This window comes from Centrocercus urophasianus, unplaced genomic scaffold, assembly GCF_019232065.1.
Source record: "Centrocercus urophasianus isolate 14NV4802_14NV808 unplaced genomic scaffold, USGS_Curo_1.0 seq_12, whole genome shotgun sequence".
Taxonomy (NCBI): Eukaryota; Metazoa; Chordata; class Aves; order Galliformes; family Phasianidae; genus Centrocercus; species Centrocercus urophasianus.
This window is the reverse complement of record NW_024884364.1, coordinates 15,913,217-15,936,476: the sequence shown is the minus strand read 5'-3', so window position 1 is coordinate 15,936,476 and position 23,260 is coordinate 15,913,217. Positions and strand designations below refer to the sequence as shown.

Genomic DNA, 23,260 nt, shown 5'->3' with positions numbered 1-23,260 from the left:
TGTGTGTGTGTGTGTGTGTGTGTGTGTGTGTGTGTGTGTGTGTGTGTTTAAGTACATGTATACATAAATGAAAATTACAAAGGAGGGTGAAATAGTATTATTTTAAGGAACAGAATTTCTCGTAAGTTTTTCCACTTCACCTTTTGTTAGGTGAGGCCACTCATAAGATTCCTATATCTGGATTTCATCTCTCGCGTACTTGCTACCCAGTTGTCATACGTGAACTTCTTCAGTTTGCCCAGCCAGCCAGAGGTGTTTGCCCTCGTTTTTACTGCAAGGTATGATTGAGGTCAAAGTAAAACTCAAAACCAAAACCTAAATCCTCTTCCAGTGGGCAGTCGAGGAGAGAATTTGCTGTGAAGCATTTTCTGCATATTCTGTGCACAAATGAGTGATTGCATGGGGATGGGGGGGGAGTGGGAAGGGAAACACTCTTTCCCAAAGTTTCCTTGTTCCATTATAGGAAGAAATGACCTGAAAGTTTGGCAATCAAAACCTGTTTTTGTTTTGTTTTTTAATCAACTCCAGATTTTTGTATGGATCAAAAATGATATGGAACCTAAATAAACAAACTTCCTTTTTTTGTTTTTTTTTTGTTTTTTTGTTTTTTTGTTTTTTTTTTTGCTTCCCCACTTACCTACCCATACAAACTCCTGCGCTGTTAGAAATTGACGCTGGCCTTCTTATAAATCAGAGAGGCAGAGTTTTCTGCCTTCTTATTCACAACATGCATGTCTGGTTCTTAGTCTAGTGGTGAACATTTCAGAATGTTCTGACACTGTTTTGAAGTTTTTAAGATTGTGCTTAACTTGACTGTGCTGGATAATAGTCAGATAATCTCACTTCTCTAAGGTTTTTTTTACGCTTTAATGACTTTTCACATGAGAATACCATACAACTTATGTTTGCTCGTTTCACTGAGTTGCCAGTGAGTCAAACAAAACGTTGGGGTTCAGAGGAATTTAAATCTCGTGATGACTATAAGTATAATTGTTTTATTCCCCTTGGGCCTAATGTTAGTAAATTCATAGCAAGAGTGGAGGATTTAGATGTTGGGCTCCACACATAAGGTGCATATGAACAACATACAGCAGTTAATGGAGATGGCTGTAGTATATGTTAACTGTTAACTTGTCTCCATGTATTAGTCTAGTTAATTCTCCTGAGATTTGCTTGGAAGGCTGTCTTGGTATTTGATTCCTCTTCAAGGTAATTTTTTGGAAGGTTGTGTGCAAGGGCTTCTGTTTTGGAAAGGCCTTCTTTAGGTGCAGCCAGAGGTCTTGTAGATATTGGAATTGTGTAATGCACTTAGGCTGTTCTTGAATGTGACTGAAACTTTCTTTTTTTCTAGTCTGATGACAGGTTCCGAATCAGCTGGTGTCTTGAACGAATGGCCAGCGTGGCAGGTGGGAACCCAATCATTTTTGGCTTTTGTTTCTCCAAGAAAGGAGGCTTATCTGATGATGGAGCGCTGTATTTGTCAGAATGAGTTGATAAAATCTCATACTGGTAGCTAGAACTGCTGTGTGTGCTTCTGCCTCTTCTCTTCCTCCCCATGAATGCGCGGTCAGCCGTAACTGGCTCATGAGCACGTGAAGAGAACAACGTATGGTGTTTGTTGGTCAGCCAGTTAAAGGAGCAGTGGAAGCAGTGAGATAAGTGAGAGGTGAGTGTAGGGTAATAGATGGAGGAACTAACAACTTCTGAGGAAAGATGGCCTGTAGGTAAGATACGGTGGAGAAAACTGAGAGGGTGTAGGACCTGCCTTGCTGAGATGCCAGATCTTAATAATGACACTGATAGAATATTTGTTGAGGTTTATGTGAACTTGGAGATTCGTAGAAGAAGGTGGTCAGTGAACAGAGACTGGCTGAGAAGTGGGTGAATGTTCTGCTGACGTGGATTTCTTCTGAGTTGTAGGTGTTGAGAGCCCTCTGGAGCTTCTTACTGTAGAAGATCTGGTAATAAAACTGTACCAGAAGAAATATCATAAGGAGCCATCCAAGACTTGGGTATCTAGAGAGCTAGATGTTGTCCTGTGGGATTTTTCCAGTAATACCAGGTATGTTGGGTTCTTTTTCTGTGGAAATGGCTGTTGTCCTGATGTGCCTTGGTGCCTCGTGTGGCTTGTGCAGAATCTTCAGTAAACCATCTCATCAAAAGGTTTCTTACCACAGCATGGCTTCAACAGGAAATGTGAAGTACTATCTTCCCCCCCCCCCCCCCCCCCAAAGATAAAGACCAGTGGCTCTGTAATGCTGGGCCTGTAGATTTAAAGGAAGATTAAAGAAGAAAATATACTGTGATCTGTGACATCATACAAGTGAGAGGTTTCAGTCTCTTGAGAAGCTGTCTTTTACTATGTACCTCATACTGCAGCTGTGATGATGAGCTTGGTGTGCTTTCTAGTGGCAGAAAACAAGCAGAAGAGTAAATTAAATCTCTTGGCTCCCTGAAGGAATGCTTTTTGTAATGCTAGAATGCAGATACTTGGTAGGGTTGTTTTTCTTCTTTTCCCTGTGTGTCTTGAACAGTCATGTTTTTACAACTTCCAGATCCTTATATGTTTATACAGCAGTTAGAGGTTTGTAGGAGAATATTTAGCACTGATGCAGTTAATTTAGAAGAATACTTCAGCTTTTCCTGTGTTGTTGTTTTAAGGAAGAATTAGTAATTCGATCTTAATTTGTTGGTTTTTTTTTTTTTTTCACATGTACTAATACCTATGCCTGAAAGTCTGCTTAGACAATGGGCTTTGAGATCACTGAGTAATCACTGTTGCTGTTTACAGTAGTGGGAAACTTCTAATGATTTTTAAATGAATTTTGTAGGGGTTTTCTTTTCTCCTTTGTCCTCTCCACCTCAGTGGAATGTGAAAAGTCATCAGTTAAGCACAGTTCTCAACTCTATGTAAATCACCTAGATCTGTTAGTTGATGGTCATCAGCTGTGTAATTTTAATTTTCTGAAGGTGTGAATGGCATGAAGAGAATGATATACTTTGCTGTGCTTTGGCATCCTGTAAGAAAATCGCGTGAGTATTTCTCAGAGGTTATCTACTGTATGATGACATTTCATTTTGTTGGGCACGCTTTTTGGTCCTGGCTGCTTTGAGCGCTGTGATTCTAAAGCTTGAGTTTTATTTCTTTCTTCTGCTTCCAGGACTTTATTCTATTTTTGGTTTTGGTTTTTGTGCTAATACTGTAAAGCAGTATGCTGTTTTAGCAATTCAGTACAGTGTATGTATGTGATAATATCCATCACTTGGTTTATAGTAATCACTATACTCCACTTACTGTTGGGAGCTGAAATAAATGTTCTTACGTTAGAATTCGCTGTTTTTCTTCAGAGGTTTACTGCACTTCAGTTTGGTGGGAGATTCTCAGTATACTTTAATCCATCTCTAGGGGGGCTGAGACTAGATGATCGTTGTGGTCCTTTTCAACCCAAGCCGTTCTATGATTTGATGATTATGCTGTTTTACATATAATGTAGATAGACAAGCTTCTCTATTTTAGGCTGGGGGAAAGATAAGTAAGTAGTTGGGAAAGAAATGCAGTTCAAGATCTCAGTCAATAGTAGTAATGCTATTTGAGAGAAGTCATAATTAATAGTCTTTTATTTTCAAAAAAAAAAAAACCCAAAACAGCGTTCAGCAAACTTTCAGCAGTGCATTTCATGCTTCTAAGTGGTTACGTTTGACAGCAGGGGGAAGTGACTGTGTTAATTTCACATGTAGTTGTAGAATATTCTGGTGAAGTTGGAAAGGTACAGGGTTGTTAGCTGCTGCGACAGTGTCCTTTTTCCCTCTGTTGTCATCTCTGCCTGTTGATCTGTGGTGGCTTTGTCAGTTGAAGATCTAAGAATGCTGTGCTTCCGTATGCGAGCGTTACAGCCTTCTTAACAAAACTTCTTTTGATTTCTTTATTTTCCTGGTCAAGTTATTGCATCAGTAAATCGTTAGCTGGTGTGTACGGAGTCTCGCTGACGGCTGCTCACCTGCCTCTTAAAGACAGTGTTTCCAGTGGAAATACAAACCTCAGGCGGGTAATACTGGATGCTGGACGTTTTCAGGTCAGTTTCTTTAAATTGTTTTCCTGTGTTATTTCTGGTTAACTCAAATGCTGTAGACAGAACGCACTTGGTAATTTGAGGTTAGCCGTCTTCCTTTTTGGATGCTGTCTTTTTTTTAAGGTATACTTAGCAGACTGAGAAAAGAAAAATAATCTCTGGCTGGGTTGTACCTTGTGATGGTTTTTGAATACGACTCACAGGTATCGTGAGTAGTTATGCACGTGTCACTTCAGAGAAGACTTCTCTTATTTTGAATGTTTATTTCTTCCTGCAGGAATTGAAGGCCAAGGGTTCTGGAAGTGACAGAGACATCCTTTCTCCAAGTGGAGTTCAAGAGCTTGTCCCTTCTAGTTGTGAGTTTGAGACTTCCCCATTTGTAAAGGGAAAAAGAGTATTTAAACATAATCCAATTGCAGTTTTTTCAAATTTTTGGGCTCAGAAGTTATTGTCTGTCAGTGGCATAAAGCCTATTCAGCTCTGCATGAGCTGGGTTTATAATGGTACATAGTGCAGATTTCTGAGTTTCTGAAGATGAAATAGCTGCACTTTTGTTACTAGACCAAAACATATGGCCAGAAAGTCTATCCAAAATCAGATTTTCTTGTAAATGTTGCTATCTGATTTATAAAACCTTGTTTTTCTGTCATATGAAGTTCTTTCTAGCATGTTTAGATACCTTAAGGCAAGGCTATCTTTAAAATACCATCTTTCTTTTGGAGTTGTATGTGCAGATACAAGTGGTACCTGTAGTAAGCATTCTGTTACTCCTGGATCTTTAAAAAAAAGTGCTTGTTTCAAGTCATCTTCTTGGAGCTAAAATCTTTCTAGTATAAAGTATGTGCATTCAATTCATTTGTGCAATATGTGACTAACCTTCAAAGAGGAGCAGAATTAAGTTTGCAAGACAGATAACTTAAGAATTCTGAGTTTGCAGCTTATGTTTTTGCTTAGACAGTACACACTGAATTAAATGCTGAAACTGTTCCAAATACAAATCATGAGATCTTATATGGACTTGATGTTTGTGAAGGACAGAACCCATGTCTCTCTCTCTTCCTGTTAGAAATAGTGAATACATTCCACGCATATACACTTCATTTGTAAACTGTATTTAATTTAATAGGTGATTCTTCATGTGATGGGAAGAGTTTTCCTTATGGAACAAGTACCATTCGAGGAAGAGGAATTACTCGATGGCTGGAAAGTACACCTGATCTGAGCAAATCTTTCAGTAACTGAAAATCTTCATGTCCAGGACAGCCATACATTTTTTTTTTTTTTTTTCTTTCTTGTTCTGCTAAAATAACCAGCAGTTTTTCCAGACTGCAGTTTTTCATCTTACATGCAACTTTTGATTGTTCATGTTCTTGTTACAGTGATAAAACTGTCATTTACTGGAGTTAAGGGAAGAAAATCTTCATTATCTACAGGAAGGTGTTTTAAGGTTGCATCTTCTCTAAAAAGAAGTGCCATAGTTCCATTTCTTGATGGATGGAGTGCAAATTTGAGAGTGTTTAGCTACATCATTGGGTTAGAAATTATGTAGTGGCCAGTGCAGCTTTATTTTTTTTTTCCTTAGTAACCTCCTTCACCACACCTCTGTGTGCAAGATAATGTTTCGGTGCGTAACCATCTCTCTCCAATGGCGATGGAGAGAGCAGTGGAGGTATGACAGGATGCACAGGGGAATGTATAGTGTCACTGTCTCAAAGGATAGCTCCATGTTTTTTTTGCACCCACTGAGAACTCAAGTAGTCATTCAATGCAAAAAAGCAGATATTCTATCAAAAAGTGTGGTGGCAGTGTTGTTGGTCTGTTAGTATTCTTTTGGAGGCATAAGCAATGTATCAGGAATATGGATGTTGTTTTTTCCTCTGCATCAGCAATTAAAAGATTCGTGTTCCTTGAAATTAGTGCTGACTTTTTCATTTAAAGTGACTGAAACCAGTCATAATTATTTGAGGGGACAGGAGTACTGGGAATAATCCCAATATTCCCAGGAACAACGGGAAGTTAGACGTTTCATGGAGATGCAAATCTTGGACGTGTCTCTGATTAGTTGCCTATTATGTAAACAGCCTCCTCAGTGCGTGTGTCTTTGAACAACTGATTCTCAAAAATAAGAGCTTTTTTAGGTTTTCACATCGTGTTCCAGCAGAGGTCCGGTTGTGCAGTACTATCTCCATAGCAACTAACTGAGAGGAAATGAATGTCATTCTTTTTTAAGGAATTGGATCTTAGAATTCAGTAGTTCCATCTTTGGAATGATAGGAGGGGAGGATAAAAAAGGTTCGACACACTTGTGAGCAAACTCAGGTGTGCTGATGAGTATTTCAGAAAACGCCAGTTGCTGGTTTGATTGGAAACCTGCTAAAAGTTGCTGTAAAGCCATTTGAGAACCTTCTTCCAGGATCACTGGACCCTCCTACTTGAGAACTTGCTCTCATTGCTGAATTTCCTTGCATAACTGTTTGCTTCGAGGTGGTTGTTCTGCCTGTTAAAGCTCAATAAACCTTGAAGATTGAGATTTACCAGACTTCAGGGCATCAGGGGGCTTTGTAATGGGGTAACAAGGTCTACTTATTAGTAGTAAAGGGTTTTTTTTTTCTGCTGTGGAATACAGCTGAGTTCTCAGTTTTCCAGCTGATGGCTGCATTGATGTTTCAGAATGTACAGAACTGTAATCTTTGGATTATTTTCAGAAGTCAGTAAAATAAAAGTTTCATGTTTCAGCTCTTATGAAGGAGAGAATTCATTCTTGAAATATTTATTCAGTATCATATTAATGTAAGTACAAATACTTCTAGAAGTCTTTGTTACTATGCTTCAAGATAGTGAAATCTGAGCAGAAAGAGAAGAATGCAGAACTTAAGCTCCCACAAGTTTCTCTGATTACAGTTTTCAAATTATTCCCCATACCTCCTGATGAAGAGGTGAAAGGCGAGAGAGAAGTTCCAAATGCCCTTAATTGGGTTATAATGAACTAGGTGCTAGTCCTAATGCATCCAGAATTAACCTTAATGGTTTGCTTATTGTTCTGTGAACTTCAGATAGAAGACATCCTTTGTGTCTTTCCTGGAACTGATGGTTCGAATAAATAGAAATGTGGTGCTGTTACTCTAGCAACAAGAATTGTGAGGTAATTAACTCTTCTCTATCCAATCAGTTCTGAATTGTGCACCATTCCAGTAATAAACAGTGTCACCCTCTGCTTTTTGTGGCTTTACAATACTGGAGCTTGAGATCCTGAAAAAAGTGAGGAAGGCAATGAAAGCAGACCCTGGGGGGTGTGCAAGAAAGGGGGAGGTGGAATCCCTGGGAGACAACTCTTTAAAGGAGTCTAGGAAGATGGGCAGAACACCAAGGATAGCATCTTCCAAGTGAAATAACAGTTTAGGAATGGTGATAGATCTGCCAGGGACTGTGTGGGCTACTCAGGGAATGCATGACCCCATTATAATGGGGGGGGGGGGGGGGGGGGGGAAGTATACAGGAGGTAGGAATGTGCTGGCCATGAAGGAAGAGGCCAGAAACATTGGGCAGGCATGTAGAGGTGGTATTTGGCGGTCCAAAGCTTTCCAGTGTGGCACTGATCAACAGAGAACAGTGGTCTTGTAGCTGAACTGTGTGACTGAACCCATTCCCCATTGTGAGCTGTGAGGGATGCAGTTCCCCAATGCTGCCTTTGCCTCAGTCCCTGCTATCAAGATCTTAAACTTCTATATTTGAAACAAGGGAAAGCAATGAATGAAGATAAAGTTGAAGATCAGCTGGGAAAATCTGACCCATGCAGGACCACAGGACACGATGGGTCACATCTGAGGATGCTGAAAAAGCTGCCTGATATCCTTGCAAAGTTGTTCTATCTTTACAAGGTCACAGAAAGTGTGGGAAATCTGCAGCAATTTAAGGAAGGCGAATAATATTGCACCCATCTGCCAAAGGACAATCTAGGGAACCATAAACCAATCAACTCCACTGCGCTCCTTGGAAAAATCCTGGGTTGGGCCCTTTTAGAACACATTTTTGGGTACATGAAATAGGAGGAGATTGGCAGCAGTCAGCATGGATTTGCCAAGGTGAAATCATGACTGATCATCCCACTTGCCTTCCATGATAGATTTGTGAGTGAAAGAGGTGTAGCAATGGCCATTTGCCTTGACTTTAGCAAGGCTCTCAATGTGGTGTATGCATGTGTCCAAGTTGGGATGTTAGATGGGTGGACAGATGTGGAAAAAATGTGTTTGGACTCTGAAAGTAGTAGTTAAGTTGTACTCTACATGGAGGCTGGTGACAGGTGTGGCACTGTGGGAGCCTGCAATACCCTGTTTAACAGTAGTGGCCTGGAGGAGGTGACAGAGGGCACCCTTACTTGCTGAAGTCGCCAAATTGAGGAAGCAGATACACTTGAGGGCAGGAGTGGGCTAATAAGGAACCTTGTACGATGACCTGAAGTCCAGCACTACAGTCAGGACGAGTAGGAGGGCATCTCTGCTGAGAAGAGTGCTCAGAACTGAGGGCGAGAAACAGAAAGAATATTTGGAAGATGAAATGGCAATAGGAACAGAGGAGCTTGCCCTGTAGAGCATATAAAAGTATTTTGCCTTACATGCATGCTTCTGCTGTGTCGTCATCTGTGTCTACTGTCAGAGCATATGATTTTTGTCCCGTTGCTTTTGTCACTCATTAATGAGGATGATTTTCTTGCCACATTTAATAGACCTCTGGAGTTCCTTGACTAAAAAATGCCAGGATAAGAATAAACATTAAAAACTGAATGACTGCTACTAGGAACAAGTAATGAACATTTTTTCCCCTCACTAAACCATGTATTACCTTCAGAAAATGATTAGCAAATTAAAAAATAAAAAAGGGGGTGTGGGGTTGGAGAGAGCCAAGAATTGAAAGAGCAGTTCTCTTAAGCAGTAGCAGTTTTCTAGGGAGATGTAGTCACCTTTAGACGAAAGAAGAAAACATGGTGAAGTCCTGGTTAGTGTAATTGCTTTTGGCAGTGCAGGGTAATCCAATTTTTCAATTTCTGTGTGGCATTTCTTACCTACTTTTCCTACTTTTCTTTGGCTTGCTGGATTGTTGAAATGGACTTTTTTTGTTTCCTTCATACACTTCCTTATATAGGAAATAACTTCTAGATTTCTGAGGTACTATTAGAAGGGGAAAAATGATAGCTTTTAAATATCTTAGTATGCCTGCTGAAAGAAATCTTGCTATTAACAATGTCTCCAAATCATACTGTGGCTGTTCTTCCCAGTTTGGATAGCAGATCTCAGTAGTCCTGCAGGTGAGAAAATGGTTTGTGAGCGCTTACGTTCTGGTGTTCTTTTGTTGTGTTTTCTTTTCATGCACAGATAAAGCATAGACATGCATATTCTTCTACCTGAAAGGTGAATGTTACCAAATAGTGATACACCTTAGACTGTGTGGAGCGTCACTCCTTTTCTGCTCAGCTCCCACCTTGTGAGGGGGTGGGTGTTGAAGTTAGGTATGCGTACATGAATTCCTAGGAATTCATTAAATGTTGTTCATTTCCCCTGTTTTCATCCTAAATGTGCTGGGGGCACTGCTTTAGTTTTGTTTAAAGTTCAGAATCTACTAGCAACTCTTGGACCTATTCCTGCTTTATGTGATGTACAAATGATGGATTCACTCACAGGGAAACCTTGGAGTAGCTAGGAATTTGAATACATATATTTCTGACTGGCTGAATTTAAGAAATCAGTTGCTACACGTGTAGCGTTTTGGAAAATACGCTGCTTTCAAAATGTTCATTAAAAAAAATAATGAAAATAAAGCATGAGAAGCAGTGAAGTATCTCAGCTCTCTGTGTGCTCTCAATTTATTTCCAAAGGAAGAATAGAACTTAGCACTGCGGAGTGTAAGTGGCTCTTTAATGGCTGTCATGTTTCTCACCTTTTCCTTGCTGGTTCTTATGGGACCTATTTAGAATTGAATTTGTGGCTTTGGAGGGTCTTCTAATAATTTTGTCTGTACTTTGCAGCTCTTTCTCATTTGTTTGTAGATAGTTTAATGCAGATGTGTTCATTTTTGTGCTTATTTACATCTAAAATGACCAAGGTGCAAAACTTCAGCTGACAAGCAGCACTTAAGTTTCACACATCCAGAGAATGAGAAATATGGAATGAGTTACACAATATATAAATGCTTTAGAGGTCAGAGTCAGTTTCTGGCAACAAATAGTATTCGTAGTTATGTCCTTTCATTGGTCTTCCCAGTTAAGGCCTTTGAGCATCTATGCTGTTATCTCTGACAAGAAGCCCTCTTTAGCCCAAGGATTTAAGTGTTTGTGAGGACACAGGAAGTACTGACGGGTGTTCTGAAACATTCGTAAAAGTTACAGCTTTGGTTTTGCAGTAAAAACTTGTTAAAATGCTAATTGGATGCTTTTTTCTCATTGCAAAAGAGAATAAGATGTGCCATTGTATTTTTTTCTTCTCTGTTTCTGAGTTACACACCTTGCTCTCTTACCTTCCTCCAGCTTCTGCGTGCAGTTCTTTTTTTGGTGATCCATCTTTGCAATGTTTAGTCATGCACCTAAACGAAGCAGTGGAAGTAGTTCCACAGAATGTCTTGCTCAGTTGTGCTTCAAGTTGTTCATTGCCAGAGAGATGTGGGTTTGGATGCACTTCGTAAAGAATTCTGGTCCTTGCAGTCGTTATTACTACAGATGAAGGCTATGATTAGAGCATCATGCAAAACAAAGGCAGGCAGAAGGCTGTTATTCTTGGGAGTCTGACATGTACAGTTTAAAATCTAGAATGCACTGCCTGTGCGTAGGAGGATTGCTGGCTCCTCTTGAAAGATACATTTCAGACTCTTGTAACCAAAGTATTGTTGCTTCAAACAGGAGACTTTGGTCATCTGTGGGGTTTTTTTTCCATATTTTTATTCTTATGTACCTTGTGCAATACATACAAAAATATATCTGATAAAATGTCCATAAAAATGTTGCTTTAATCTTGCCTTGATCTTGCCTAAAATAATTTCTGCACTGGACAATGTGCAAGCTCTGATGTTTGCATAGCACCATAAGCATGACCACTCTTCCTTGTAACTTAGAATCAGTGCCCTTGAAACCTTCTGTGGATCTAGGGATATATTAGCAACTCTTTTCTCCAAATAGACTTGTCTGGCTTCCTTTACAGTAAGTGGGATGGTGAGAAGACTGGTTATTTTTGGATGAGTGGGTGGACCAGCACTTCACATGCATTTTCCTACTGTGAGGTTAAATATTAATACCCGTTGCATGTTAAGCACATCTTTCCAGGGTAACAATATTATCTTCCCCCCCCCCCCCAGAAACTACAAGACAAAGCCATTAGTTTTTACTTGGCTATTCTAAATACTTCCTGTGACAAGATATAGGTATTTCTTTTCTTCTAGGCTTTCTTTTCTACAGTAGTGTCTGTTCCTCGGCAGAACCTGAAGATGGCATTGGCTTCCTGCTTCATTCATCTTCAGAAGCATCTTTTGCGCTCTGAGTGTCCATAGGTATGTTCTGCATGTGTTCATCTTCTCGTGCCCTAAAATGTTATTCAGGAGTAGAAATGTTGGTTAGAACCAGCTAGAAATTATACTGAAGAAATTTTGCATTAGAATGGTTTTAGATTGATCTAGGTTGATCTAGAAGTGTACCAAACCAAACTCTGTAAATTAAGTCTTGTTGGTGGTTGGTGCATATATGAAGAGAGGATGACTAGAGTATCTTTACTCATGTTACTCTTCTTACAGTGGTCTTTCTTGGAGTAACGTTGATCAGGGTGTGCAAGGGCAGAACCAGCTGTAGGGAGTAGGAGAAATGAAAAAAGGACTGGGCTGAGTGGGACATGAAAATTCAGTTCCAAGATGGAATGTTTGGGTTCTGCCCCAGGGACCACAAAGGCATCTGATGATAAGGGCATGTTCTGTGAGATGAGATGGGAAGTACCAGGGTAGAAATGGAAGGGAAAAAAAGCAGTGCATACTTTTCTTGGTGACTTCTTTTCTCCATGCTTTCTCCTCCCTGGGCTGATGCCAGAGGGAGAAGGTGAATCCTTTGTATGTTCTGTTCCCTTTTTTTGAGAGAGAGGTACTTACGTCTCCTTGTAGTCCTTGTTATCTCGACAGCAGCAGCAGTAGGCTAGAATAGCAATAACTAAAATTGCAGCAAGAACTCCTCCAGCGATGCCTGCATAAAGGGCAATATTCATGGATGCTGTAAAGGAGGAAAAGAATTACCTCTTTGCACTGAGGATGTTATCAAATGCAATCAGCACAAGCATTGGCCTTTAGATCCTACTGACAGAGTTTGACTAGAGCAGTTGGAATTAGTCCTGTACTGGGTAGCTGATAAGCCTACAGGAACAGCCCTGCTTCAGAACAACAGCTGTACTTTATCGAGATCAGATTCACACTTTCGGGGTTCAGGTTTGTTATGTACGCTTGTGGCTTTCTGCAAGCTCTACGCATTAGTGAGCACTCTGAGTGCTCCTTATGCTGAAAGCACGTTTTGAATTAACGTGTTACTTCTTGAAAGAAAGCAGAATTTCACTATTTTGTTTACATTGCTCTTGTTAACGCTTTCACAGCTAGCTGGCCTGCGTCCTCTGGTACGATTCTTTCAAAGGAATAGACTCTTACGTGGGACTACGCTGACTGTCATGTTGCAAAATTCCTTTCCCACACTGTTTGTTGAAGTGCAGATGTAAAAGCCGGAGGTGTCTGCCGAGATGTTCTTCAGAGTTATTTGCTCTCCTGTTGTGAAACAAAAGTCCAGTCAGGAGAAGAGGAGAACTTCAGGAGGGAAGGAAATGGGGACAGCAGCCCTTCAGTAGTAGCCCAGGACGGAAGGAGTGAGAAGAAGTTGACAGATTGCTCCCTTTTGCTCAGGTGTTTCTGTGCTAGTCTCTAGGTCTTAGTGTGATTTGTAGGAGGACAAATGGAAGTGTGTTGTTTTCATTACAGAAAATGCAGTACTGGAACATTCCTTTTAGAAAGAAAACAAGAAAACTGTGGGTGGAGGATAAGGAAGTACGTATGCTTAGCGACAGCTTTTTTTGCAGTGGGTAAATGGCCATGAGCCCTTTTTGCTTGGAAATGTGAGATGGCAGAAACCAGTGGTCTGACTTGGATGAGTGTCCATCTCATGAATTAACTTGTTAAATGGCAAAAAGTTCTTCAGTCCTTCAACCCATGGGATTTCAGGTTTGAATTATATAGCAGAGGGGGCAGTAATGTTCCACTCCAAGAGAGGCCATCTGGGCTGTGAAAATAAAGGAAGAAAAAGAAGTACAGTGACACAGGAATGCTTTGACACCAGACACTGCCTATCCAACCTAGCAGAGCACAGAACTGTAACTAAATCTTAGCTCTGTTTGTCAAGTGGTGCTTGTTACATCTCCAACTGCTGCTTGCATGAGTACTTTTGTTGTTTTCTACTGATAAAGGTCCAAATTCTGCTCTAACATCCAAAAGCTCTGAATGCTCTTCAGTAGCTTTTCTGATATGTTCCCTGTGATTTTCGGTTCTTTCCATCTCTTGTATGGGACAGAGATTCTGTTTAGTCTTTGCTGACGCCTAGTGCCAGCTAGAAAAAGAGCATGCAAGCCAAGAATTAACCAGCTCCACCGGTTTCTTTTTTTTTTTTTAAAGTCTGTTATCTGAGCATGCTTCATGTTTTCTTTCCTCCTCCAGCACGATGTTTATAGCTCTCAGGACTGTAAATTCTACTATATTAACTTTAATTGCCGCGTCAAATTGGAAGAATGTGTGTCAGATACTGTCAATTTTTGAGTGGATCATGAGGGAGTTCTGTGGAATGGGTCTTGCTTAGCCTGGCGCAGTAAGAAGTGTTTTGCTTGGAGTGACAGTGGGGCGTCCAGCCACCAGGGGGATCGGGGACACCTGATTTGCTTACTGGACAGCAGTGCTATGATGGAAACAGAAATCATATGGAAATGGATCAGGAAAGAACAGAATGAAGGCAGGAGTGGGCAGATAGCTGCTTTGAGAAGACAAATCAGGGTGTGTGCGTAGGGCTGTGCCTGATGCACCGGCACCACTTAGCGGCCAGTCAAGTGACTGTGGTTTGTGTTTCTGTGTAGATTCCTTTTTTTTTTTTTTTTCTCTCCTTTTGGGGGGGAGTAGAGGGGGGCATAATTTATACAAGGATCACCTACTGGGAGATGAATAGCCTACAGCCTTAACATATTTAGTTTAGCAATGCTACAATAACTTAAGCCAGGAAAGAGAGGTTCAGACGTGTAGTCTGTCTCTTTGGAGTTTAACATATCAGGAAGAAAGGACTTCAACATATCAGGAAGAAAGTGGCTTGCAGTAATAAATCTGGGTCCTGTGATACTGCACTTTAAAGGCTATTAAACTCACATTTTTCTATGAATAATTCTACCTGACGTCCATGGAAATTCTCATAACCTTTTCTCAGATTCTGATGTAAAAATAAAAGCAAATAAAACATTAGGGCTCTTGTGACAGTCCTTAAGAATTGGAAGCTTCTTTTATTCTCTAAGTAGGAATTGGTACAACTGTTTCTCTTTGCACTTTCCTCTGGCTTAAGAGTCATCTCTGGAAGGAAAGTAGCTTCCTGAACCAACTTTTGTTTGCCTTAACTCCTGAAAGTGACCTATTTGTTCTCAAATGAGCTGAGATATAAAGGGGCACCAGTTAGAAAACTGGATTTTATTCCTCATACTATCCCACCCTTACATCCCGCAATTGAGTAGGAATTATTTCTGTCCACTTCCAAAGTGTGACAGCTTTCTTGCCAAGTAAGAACTAAAATGCAAGTCTCAGTGACCACTGTTAATGCAAGTAGCAGTCCTTTTCACCTTGTTAAGTTACTCAGGAATATATCGTATGAAAAGGACAATTTCTTAAAATCCTGTTTAAAGGATTTCCTAGAAGAAGAGTTCTAGAGTGGTTTTTTTTTAATTTGTATTTCAAAGTCTTTGTAACCTGGAACTAGAGAGAGCTCAAAGCCTTGTGTCTTTGAAATTCCCATACCGTTGGTTGTTTCTAGCACACGGGGCTCGTTTTGTACACTGAAGCTTTGCCAGGTGTATGTGGGTTTTGGGGAGCCCTCGTGAGAGAAGCAGGTTAGATTGATAGTCTGTCCATATTCCGCTGTGCCCACAATCTTGCATTCTGGCTTGGATGGTGCAACTGAAGGAAGGAAAAACAGAATTTGGTTAATCATATGTAGTATTTTGTTTCAACCCATCTCCTGCATCTCTTTTTTTAATTCCTCCTGAACAGAGGAACAGAGCCTCCTCAAAGGAAGATTGTCCCTAACGTGTGTATTCCTTCTTTGTGCTTGTTGGTCGACAAGAAAATGTAAGATACTTTTTGGGATATCTCTAATAATGTTGGGTAACTCTTCCTGTGATAACTGGAGAGTGACAAGCCAGAGTGCATGAGGAGAGGTCTGCAATGAACTTACTAAGTTACTAGGAAAATGCCCTGTACAACTCTAAATATTTTCTACAGTAAAATATCCAAGGGAGTTGGATGCTTTAAGCCTTCCAAGCTACTTCTGTAGTTGTAGGAAAAGACTAAAAACAGGATTGTGGATTATGATTTACTGAGAGATGGTTGTTTCCTGTTAGAAAGTCAGTTTTATATAAAAACAAAACAAAAACCAGTATGGACTTTGAGAAGAATGATAGTGGATTATCTAATGAATCTAATGCTTACTGAGGACGAAAAGACTCGTGAGTGCAGACTGCCGGGGGGGGTCATCCCGTAGACGGACGCTGCACACGTATGTCCCGTTGTCTTCCATGGTTACTTCATTGATGGTGATGCTGATGTCTCCGCTGTTGACATCGCCAGTAAAATGTAGTCGGTTCTCATAGCCCGTGCCATACTGTACAAGCCCATCAAAATACCTAGTGACAGCATCATCCTGTCAGAGAGGGAGGGAAACTAAGCAATCTTAGGTTCTTCTGTGCAAGTCTGTGGTCTAACTCCATAGATTAGCTCGTTCTTAAGAGAAGAATAACTCGGAAAAGAATAACAGGGAAAAAAAACAACATCTTGGAAGTTCAAAAGAGTGAGGGTTTCTAGAATCCTCCTTACATCTTTTCTAGTCCGAGACAGCCAATTTCCTTTGCTGGGTCTTTTTTACTTTTCCTGATAGGACATTGTGAGACTTGTTTGGTATCCATGTGTCAACAAAATCCTCCTATGATTATACATATTCCCTTGCCTTCTTTCAGCAATGATCTTAGGAGAAAAAACCCTTGCCAATTACTGCAGGGAGGGCTTCAAGTCCTGCTTCTCCTCTCATTAATCCCCAAGAGCAACTTGGGGAGGTCTTTATGACCTTTATAAGAGGTCTTTATGTTGTATTCCTTCTGAATGTAAGAGAGCTCAAGAATCTCTCCGTGTAATAGTATCAACTAAAACTTTTTATACAGCATCAAATATGTATCTACATAATATATGTATACTACATATACATAAAAAAATTTAGAAAGCTTTTTATAAAGTATCTGAATATATCATACATAAACAGATATAAACCCAAGGTACATACAATAATGTATCCTCAATATACAGTTGCAAGACCAAAAGAGAAAGAAAAGAAGGGTGGGGACTTGCCTAATATCACACAGCAGATTTGTATAAAATGGAATCTACCATCAAAGTTTCTAATTGCATAGGTCTGAGACTAAGGAAAGTCTTGAAGGGATCCTTTCCTTCTAAAACATGTTCCCACTGTCCTGCTTCCATCTCTCCTCCCACCTCCCTCCTGGATGCCCTATCATATGTTTTCTTTTTTTTTTTTATGCAACTTGATTTACCGCACTGAGGATTTTCTTCCAGACAACAAAATCTCCTGTGTTGGTGGCAATATTAGTATTAAAATTACAACGGAGAGTAGCATTGTTCCCTCGTGCAACCTGTACTTCCTTGATAGGTGTTTCCACAGTGAGGGCATAAGCAGTCGCCAGAACTAGAAACAGAATAAATTCATTAGTCAGCAAAACTAATGGCATCCGCTGTCCATGTTTGACTTTTTTACCTGCCACAATAACCTACAGCCTTCCCTCTGTTAGCCATGGCATTCCCTTCTGAGCAGGAGGCAACATATGCTGCTGCTGACCCTCTTTAGGGAGCTGCTGCACAGGATGGTGGAAAGCTAAGCTCTGCTTTCTTTGCCTCACTTCCCTCTTATTTACCTGAACAAGCACTTGTGAGGAGTTTATAAAGATGTAATTTGTTTTGAGCCCTCTTTCTATATTTTTGTATAGCACCATTTGGAAACTCTGCATCTGAAGCCAGACAGAATGGAGGGAGAAGGGACAGGAAATACCACTTAGAGACACTCCTGCGACAAGGAGGAGCAAGGTCCAGTAAGGAGGAAGATGGAAGAGGGATGTATGCTCCCCTGAGAAGGGCATGCTGGAGTGGAGATTTGTTTCTGGAGTTTCTGAGTTGGTGCTCCTCAGGAAGGATGTGAGCAAAATACTGCATCCAGCAAGCTGTAGGGCCTGACTCAGCCATGTTTCTATTTGTCTGAGATCCACAAGGAAATGGAGTGCAAAAGGAAGAGAACAAAGCACATCTGGATTTCAGTGTGAGTTGCACAAGGATTGTAAATACAAGCTTTTTTAGACAAAAAATTGTCACAGCCACATGCCATAGGTCAACTGAAATGAGCCGTTGGCAAATCAGCACTACCAAGTCCTTGACTGTAATAGCAGTGTACTATATTCTCCCTTAAAAAATAACGATGGAAGGACCCAAAAGATTCTGATTTCACCACAGGTTAGTATGGGACAGCTGGCACTAGGATCTGCTCCCCAGTAAGGGACAAAACCTTCTGTAACAGCTTACTGGATCCATTCTGTTCCCCACAGTAAATGGCCTTTCAGTCTCTTTGTAGACATGGCCTATCCTGCCAGAACTGCTGCATTTCTCTCTCCTGAGATGAGGTGGATGGGAATTTCCACAGCAGACACACCTTTTCTTTCCTCTACACACTCTTTCCTTACTGCAGGGCAGAGATGCCCTCCTTTCCACAGCTGTCTTCAGAAAGCTTCAGGCATTTTCAGGAGAACTGCCAAGATTGGTTTTTCTGCTTGGTAGTGTCCTGGTAAGAAAATGCTGATTGACCGGAGCAGGATGCTTCTAGCCAAAGTTGTCACCTGTCTGTGTTCTCAACTCTGTAATTGAGTTTGCTGTGGTCTTGATTATTAAGCATGCATATTGGTTTCTTCCTCATGGCAGTAGTGGTTTCTACTCTCTAAGGCACTGATTCATCTGTAACTGTTGACAGCCATACAAGGGAAACTAGCAGGGCAAAGTACTTCTAACGTTGTTTTATTGCAGCCACTCCCTGGTCTTTCCCAGCTCTGCAGCAGTCAGCACAATGGCCACGCTTCCGTAGCCTAAGGGCTTTCTGACTGTTTCTGATCATTCCCCCTGCATGAGAGGCACCTATAAAAGCCATCTTGTTGCCTGTCGCAACTGGATAGAGATGCTTTCCTGCATTTAGGTGGAAAGCATCATAATCTGTACTAGAAGATGGAGCAAAACCAATTTCCTGATCCTTTTGTCACTCAGAAACTTGTTCCACCAGGCCAGGCTTCACTGACAGGTCATTAACTCAGCCCTGAGGCAGAGGAGAAACTGTCCAGCCCTAAGGCTTCACTCAGAAGTGCTTTGGCTTCTTCCAGTTGGATGACTGAAATCCTACAATAAAAGAGATTTGGCTTTTGTTTTGTTTTCCCAAACATCTTCAGTGCAGGGTCATGGAACAGTTGTACTGAAGAAACAGCCCGTAACAAGAGAGATGTCTTATTTGTGTGTTGCTGTCATCCTAATGCACAACATCTTCTGTTGCTCTCCTATTTTTCACCTATGACATCTTTTTCTTACTCCCATGTTGCCTGTGTTACATCTTTTGGCTCTCAGGGAAGCTGCATGATCTCATCCTGAGGTGCCGTTTACTTTGCTGATTTCTCTCCATCCTTTTTCTCCCCACATTTGATCCCATCAAAATCACCAACAGCAAGCTAGTTACTGCTGGTGTGTATTTTGAATAGATTTAGTCCCCATTTCTTAACTGAAAGGATAGGAGAATCAGTTCTGAAAGAGCTTGAGGAAAACAGTGGGGACAAGTAGCCACTTTGTCAATAGATGGATGGCATCATCCAGATTTAAGCCTTAGGATTACTTTTTATCATTATTAAGTATGTTTGTAATGTTTTTTTGAAATTGAGAAAAGTCTTACCTCCCTCTACTCAATTTAAAACATTAGTGCTAGTGCAAAGGAAGAAAATCAGTGTTTACTTTCACATTTGTTGTTGTACACATGCTAATGTGTAGTATCAAAACAGAGTGAAGGGCAATTAGTAGAGCTGAAACCAATTAAAGGGATATTTTCCATGCTGAAAAGATTCTGATCAAGCAGGACTGTTATTGCTGAGTTGCCTTGGTTAGTTAGGCTAGTGAGGAACAGAGCTGAAAAGTATTAATTCACATTTTACAAGGATATGTTTGGGTTTAATTTCTACTAAGAAACTTAGCTGAAAATCAGTTCTGACGAGAGAGGGAAAACCTCTCATGTGTGAGATCTGCGTTAAAATTAAGTATTCTGTTTGATTCACGGTGACCAATTTGGGGCCTTCCATTCAGCAAGAAGGATGCAGTAGCAGTCAGTCTCACATTGCAGTGGGAAGCTCAGCGAAAGGCAGCCTTCACTGACAGCTTGGTACGAGTCGTTCAAGGCAGCTCTTGCGTTCCCACCCCACGCTGCAATGTGCTGTGTAGTTGTTCTGCTCTAGTGCACTGTAGGAAACTACTATACCTTTTCCATTATTTTTTTTTCCACTCTGAATTATCCTTTGAGTCCTACCCAGACAGCCAAGAGCTTCACGCAATGTACAGATGGTAAACTTCTCTGAGCAGAAATCCATAATTAAGATAGCATAAAGGGTGAGGATCAGGAAAAAGGAGAACAAATGCTAACACTGTTAGGCGATTTGCACAGTGATCACTAGATTATGACTCAAGTCATGTTTGTTTTATTCAGAGCATGATTCCTTTCTCTAATTGGGCTAAACCTTGTGAATTTCCTTCTTGTGGGTCTGTTTGTGGAAGCAAGGCTTTCAGGATTTTTGATTAAAAAACTGTGAGTGGTTTCCATGTAAGTAGCTTCCTATAAAGACTGAAAGATGACACAGGATCATTTGCAGGAGAAGACGAGAACGAAAGCAGTGAGACTCACACTCTGCAAGGCAGGGTGAGGAAGAGCGAGCCTGACAAAGGCTGGGGCAAACTGCAAACCTGTAGGCAGGGATCACTGTGCATTCCTGTGACACAAGTAATACATAAAGATCACAGATCATACTGAGTATTTATGAACAGTAGGAGTTAAACTCATGGAGACATCTACTCCATGCAGATATATGTATAGAAGAATCAAACTCAAGGACTTTTCCACTTCAGTTGAGGAAATACCATCTTCATGACGAAATGCTGCATTTAACGGAAGGCGTTACAATTGGCTTTGGAGATATTTTTCGGCCTCTTGAAGTACAGCATTCTTTTCCTGTTTCTAAAGTTGACTTGTAGCTTTACGAGATGCCTGTGAGTCTGGGCATTGAGCACAGGGTAACTGCAAACACCTGCCTGACCATCAACATGCAGAAACTTATATTAAACCAAAGCACACCAAGTAGTCTGCTGTATTACTCAGATTTTGTTGTGCTGCTTCCTTCTACCCAACCCTTGAAGATACAACCAAATCAGTACTCACCTGCACTGCAAACAAACAGCTGAAGCCCTTTCATTGCTGTCCTCCTCCTTTCTCCCTCCTTTCACCTCAGGGTTCTCTTCCTTCTAACTTGGAGGTGGCTAGAGAAGAAACTGACTTTAGCTGAAGGCTACTGCACAGTGACATCACAGGTCCACTTCCTCATACTCTTTTGAAGTGCTTTGCTTTGCCCCTCCTCCCACCCAGAATGGCAAGGTGGATTACCAATAGCATTTGGTATCTCTTGCCGCTCTCTGCCCCCTGGAGTCAGGAAACTTACCCTCTTGTGAACTTTCTCCCCCAGCTAACTGCCTCTCCCAGTTTCTCATAACACACAGGTACGTAAAGAGAGCGATCCAAAGAGTACGATAATTTTAGGAGTGCGCAACACAACGTCTGAAGTCATTGTTTGGCTTGTCTGAGTTAACGGCGGGGCAGAGGCTGTGATGCAGACTAAAAGATGGCCTGGTGCTCCTGCAATTCTACCGCCCTGCTGCTGCAGCAGAGAGCTGAGGCACGCTGAGGGTAATGCCAGGTCATGTCTGTCACAGGTGGATCCACTTCTGCTAGTTGTTCTTCATCTCTGTGGTGGATCTGCCTCCATGGGCTCCTCCTGGGCAATCTTAAAACTATGGCAGCATAATCATGCATCATCTGGCAAAGGGAATGAAAAGTAGTTTAAAAACGTTTCCTGATGGTACAAAACTATTGAAAGCAGTGGAATTTACAGTTGTAGAAGAACGTGAAGATACAGAGTAACTGAGTTATAAAGTTGCTTAGGAATTCTGTATTTTCAAATGTTATATTGTTAAACGTAAATGAAAACAGACGAGAGGAATCTATGCAAGGATGAATACTGAAGTTGTGGATAATTCTCTTAAAAATTGATTAGGTGCTTAGTGATGGAGATAGGTAAATCTAGAAATGATTAGTGAAGGAATAGAAAAGAAAAATGAAAAATCATTACACCTATATAAAATACAATGCTCTTGTACTTGTAGTGCTGTCAGCACGTACTGTTATTCCCTAACCCCTTCTAAAGAGATTTAAAAAAAAAAAATAGGAAAGGTAGAGAGTAAGGCATAAAAATGTAAGAACTGCATTAATGGGAAAGACCAAATGCCTACTGTCCATTTTTCTGACAGCCAGCAGTGGTGGATGTCCAGAAAGAATCGAGGCCAGGTGCAGTGATGCATGACTATGATTTGTAGCTCAGGGATTTCCTGGTGCCATATCTTTGTAAAACTTGGAGCCCTGGACAGATTCATTTATTTTTTTTCACTTTGTTCAATCCTTTTTTGAAGCCATGTAAACTTATAGCAACAACAGAATCTAGTAGAAAGGTGTCTCACTGGTCAGAAGTACAGAAGAAGATCTACATGAAGCAAAATTAAGGTAGACTGTGATTATTCAGCTTGGGAGAAATATGGATGAGAACATAATAGAAGGTTCCTGAGCAAGGCAACCGACTTGTGTTGCAAGTCAACGGAAAAAGGAAGGCTAAGAATCAGGCTAAGAAGCTCAAAGCAAAAAACCAGAAGTTGGATATTGGTGAAGTCTTCCAAGCAGTGCCTGCCACTCTGCAGTCATCCAAGGTGGTAACAGATCTTTTTCTGTGGTACTTTTCCAGGAAATACAAACCAGTACCTGCATAGATCTGTCAGATGATATCATGAATGATAGTGGTACAGTCCTTTGTAATTCCAGCCTCCTCCTCAGGCCACAAAGCCAGTTTCTCCCAGTTTGCCCTAGGAATTTAAAAGAAAATCATAGCATCTTATGATCTCTGTGGCTCTCTTCCAGCTAGGGATTCTGTGAATCTTAGCCAGGCGTTCAGAGCTCTTATGCTCATCTGTCCAAGTGCATGGCTTGCCCAACAGCTGTGTGTGCCAAAGTTACTTCCTCTCTTTCCTCTGCAAAAGGCTGTTGAATAAGCTGATCAGTGGCTTACAGCATGCTAGCTACACATTCACTCTGGCGTGTACAGTGAAAGTCCAGCCACTGCTCACATGTTCTGTACGGACAGTTGGAAGGCAAAAATTCCCACTAATTTAATTGACTGAATGTCTTGATTTTGGCTAGGATAGAGTTAATTTCCGTTGTAGAGGGTTATATCATGCTTATTGTAGATTTTTTATAAAAACAGTGGTGAGAGCACACTAATGATTTAGTTGTTGCATGGCAGTGCTTGCAGAGAGCCGAGGGCTCTCCTGCTCCTTTACTGTCCTGCCAGCCAGGAGCTGGGAGTGCACTGGGAGCTGGGAAGGGATGCAGCCCAGACAGTGACACAGACTGGCCAAAGGGATGTCCTCCACTACATGTCGTGCTCAGCAACAAAAGCAGAAAGAATGAGGAAGAGAAGGGCGTTCAGAGCAATGGTGTTTGTCTT

General features: G+C 41.0%; 2 protein-coding genes and 1 long non-coding RNA gene across 3 annotated transcripts in view; 1 reads left to right on the top strand and 2 right to left on the bottom strand.

Annotated features, from left to right (window-relative positions):
• MAEL (maelstrom spermatogenic transposon silencer) overlaps nucleotides 1–4,581 on the top strand; it is an 8,789-nt gene extending 4,208 nt beyond the window's left edge. Inside the window, exons 6-11 of the mRNA XM_042810543.1 lie at nucleotides 151–278; nucleotides 1,352–1,406; nucleotides 1,921–2,062; nucleotides 2,971–3,033; nucleotides 3,941–4,073; nucleotides 4,348–4,581. Of these exons, the coding sequence (XP_042666477.1) occupies nucleotides 151–278; nucleotides 1,352–1,406; nucleotides 1,921–2,062; nucleotides 2,971–3,033; nucleotides 3,941–4,073; nucleotides 4,348–4,581 (755 nt within the window). The remainder of the gene's footprint in view (nucleotides 1–150; nucleotides 279–1,351; nucleotides 1,407–1,920; nucleotides 2,063–2,970; nucleotides 3,034–3,940; nucleotides 4,074–4,347) is intronic.
• Nucleotides 3,339–9,121, bottom strand: LOC122156076. The gene is made up of 3 exons (XR_006167377.1): nucleotides 8,910–9,121; nucleotides 8,683–8,811; nucleotides 3,339–8,586 (listed from the first exon to the last, which is right to left on the bottom strand). It is a non-coding gene; the product is annotated as an uncharacterized LOC122156076 (long non-coding RNA).
• A 2,306-nt stretch (nucleotides 9,122–11,427) lies between these two features.
• GPA33 (glycoprotein A33) lies at nucleotides 11,428–21,041 on the bottom strand. The gene is made up of 7 exons (XM_042810544.1): nucleotides 20,875–21,041; nucleotides 16,913–17,064; nucleotides 15,801–16,011; nucleotides 15,111–15,269; nucleotides 12,729–12,842; nucleotides 12,186–12,303; nucleotides 11,428–11,632 (listed from the first exon to the last, which is right to left on the bottom strand). Exons 1-7 carry the CDS (start codon nucleotides 20,906–20,908, stop codon nucleotides 11,557–11,559), a joined length of 864 nt encoding a protein of 287 aa, XP_042666478.1. The 5' UTR covers nucleotides 20,909–21,041; the 3' UTR covers nucleotides 11,428–11,556.
• Nucleotides 21,042–23,260: the final 2,219 nt, after the last annotated feature.

Bases quoted from the DNA above. Each gene is read 5' to 3' on its own strand.
- GPA33 (XM_042810544.1), bottom strand. From the start codon at position 20,908: ATGAAAGGGCTTCAGCTGTTTGTTTGCAGTGCAG. The intron at 16,012-16,912 runs GTAAATCAAGTT...CCTCTCTGACAG, and splicing joins GGAAGAAAATCCTCAGTGCG to GATGATGCTGTCACTAGGTA. The intron at 15,270-15,800 runs GTAAGCATTAGA...TCCTTCCTTCAG, and splicing joins CACGAGTCTTTTCGTCCTCA to TTGCACCATCCAAGCCAGAA.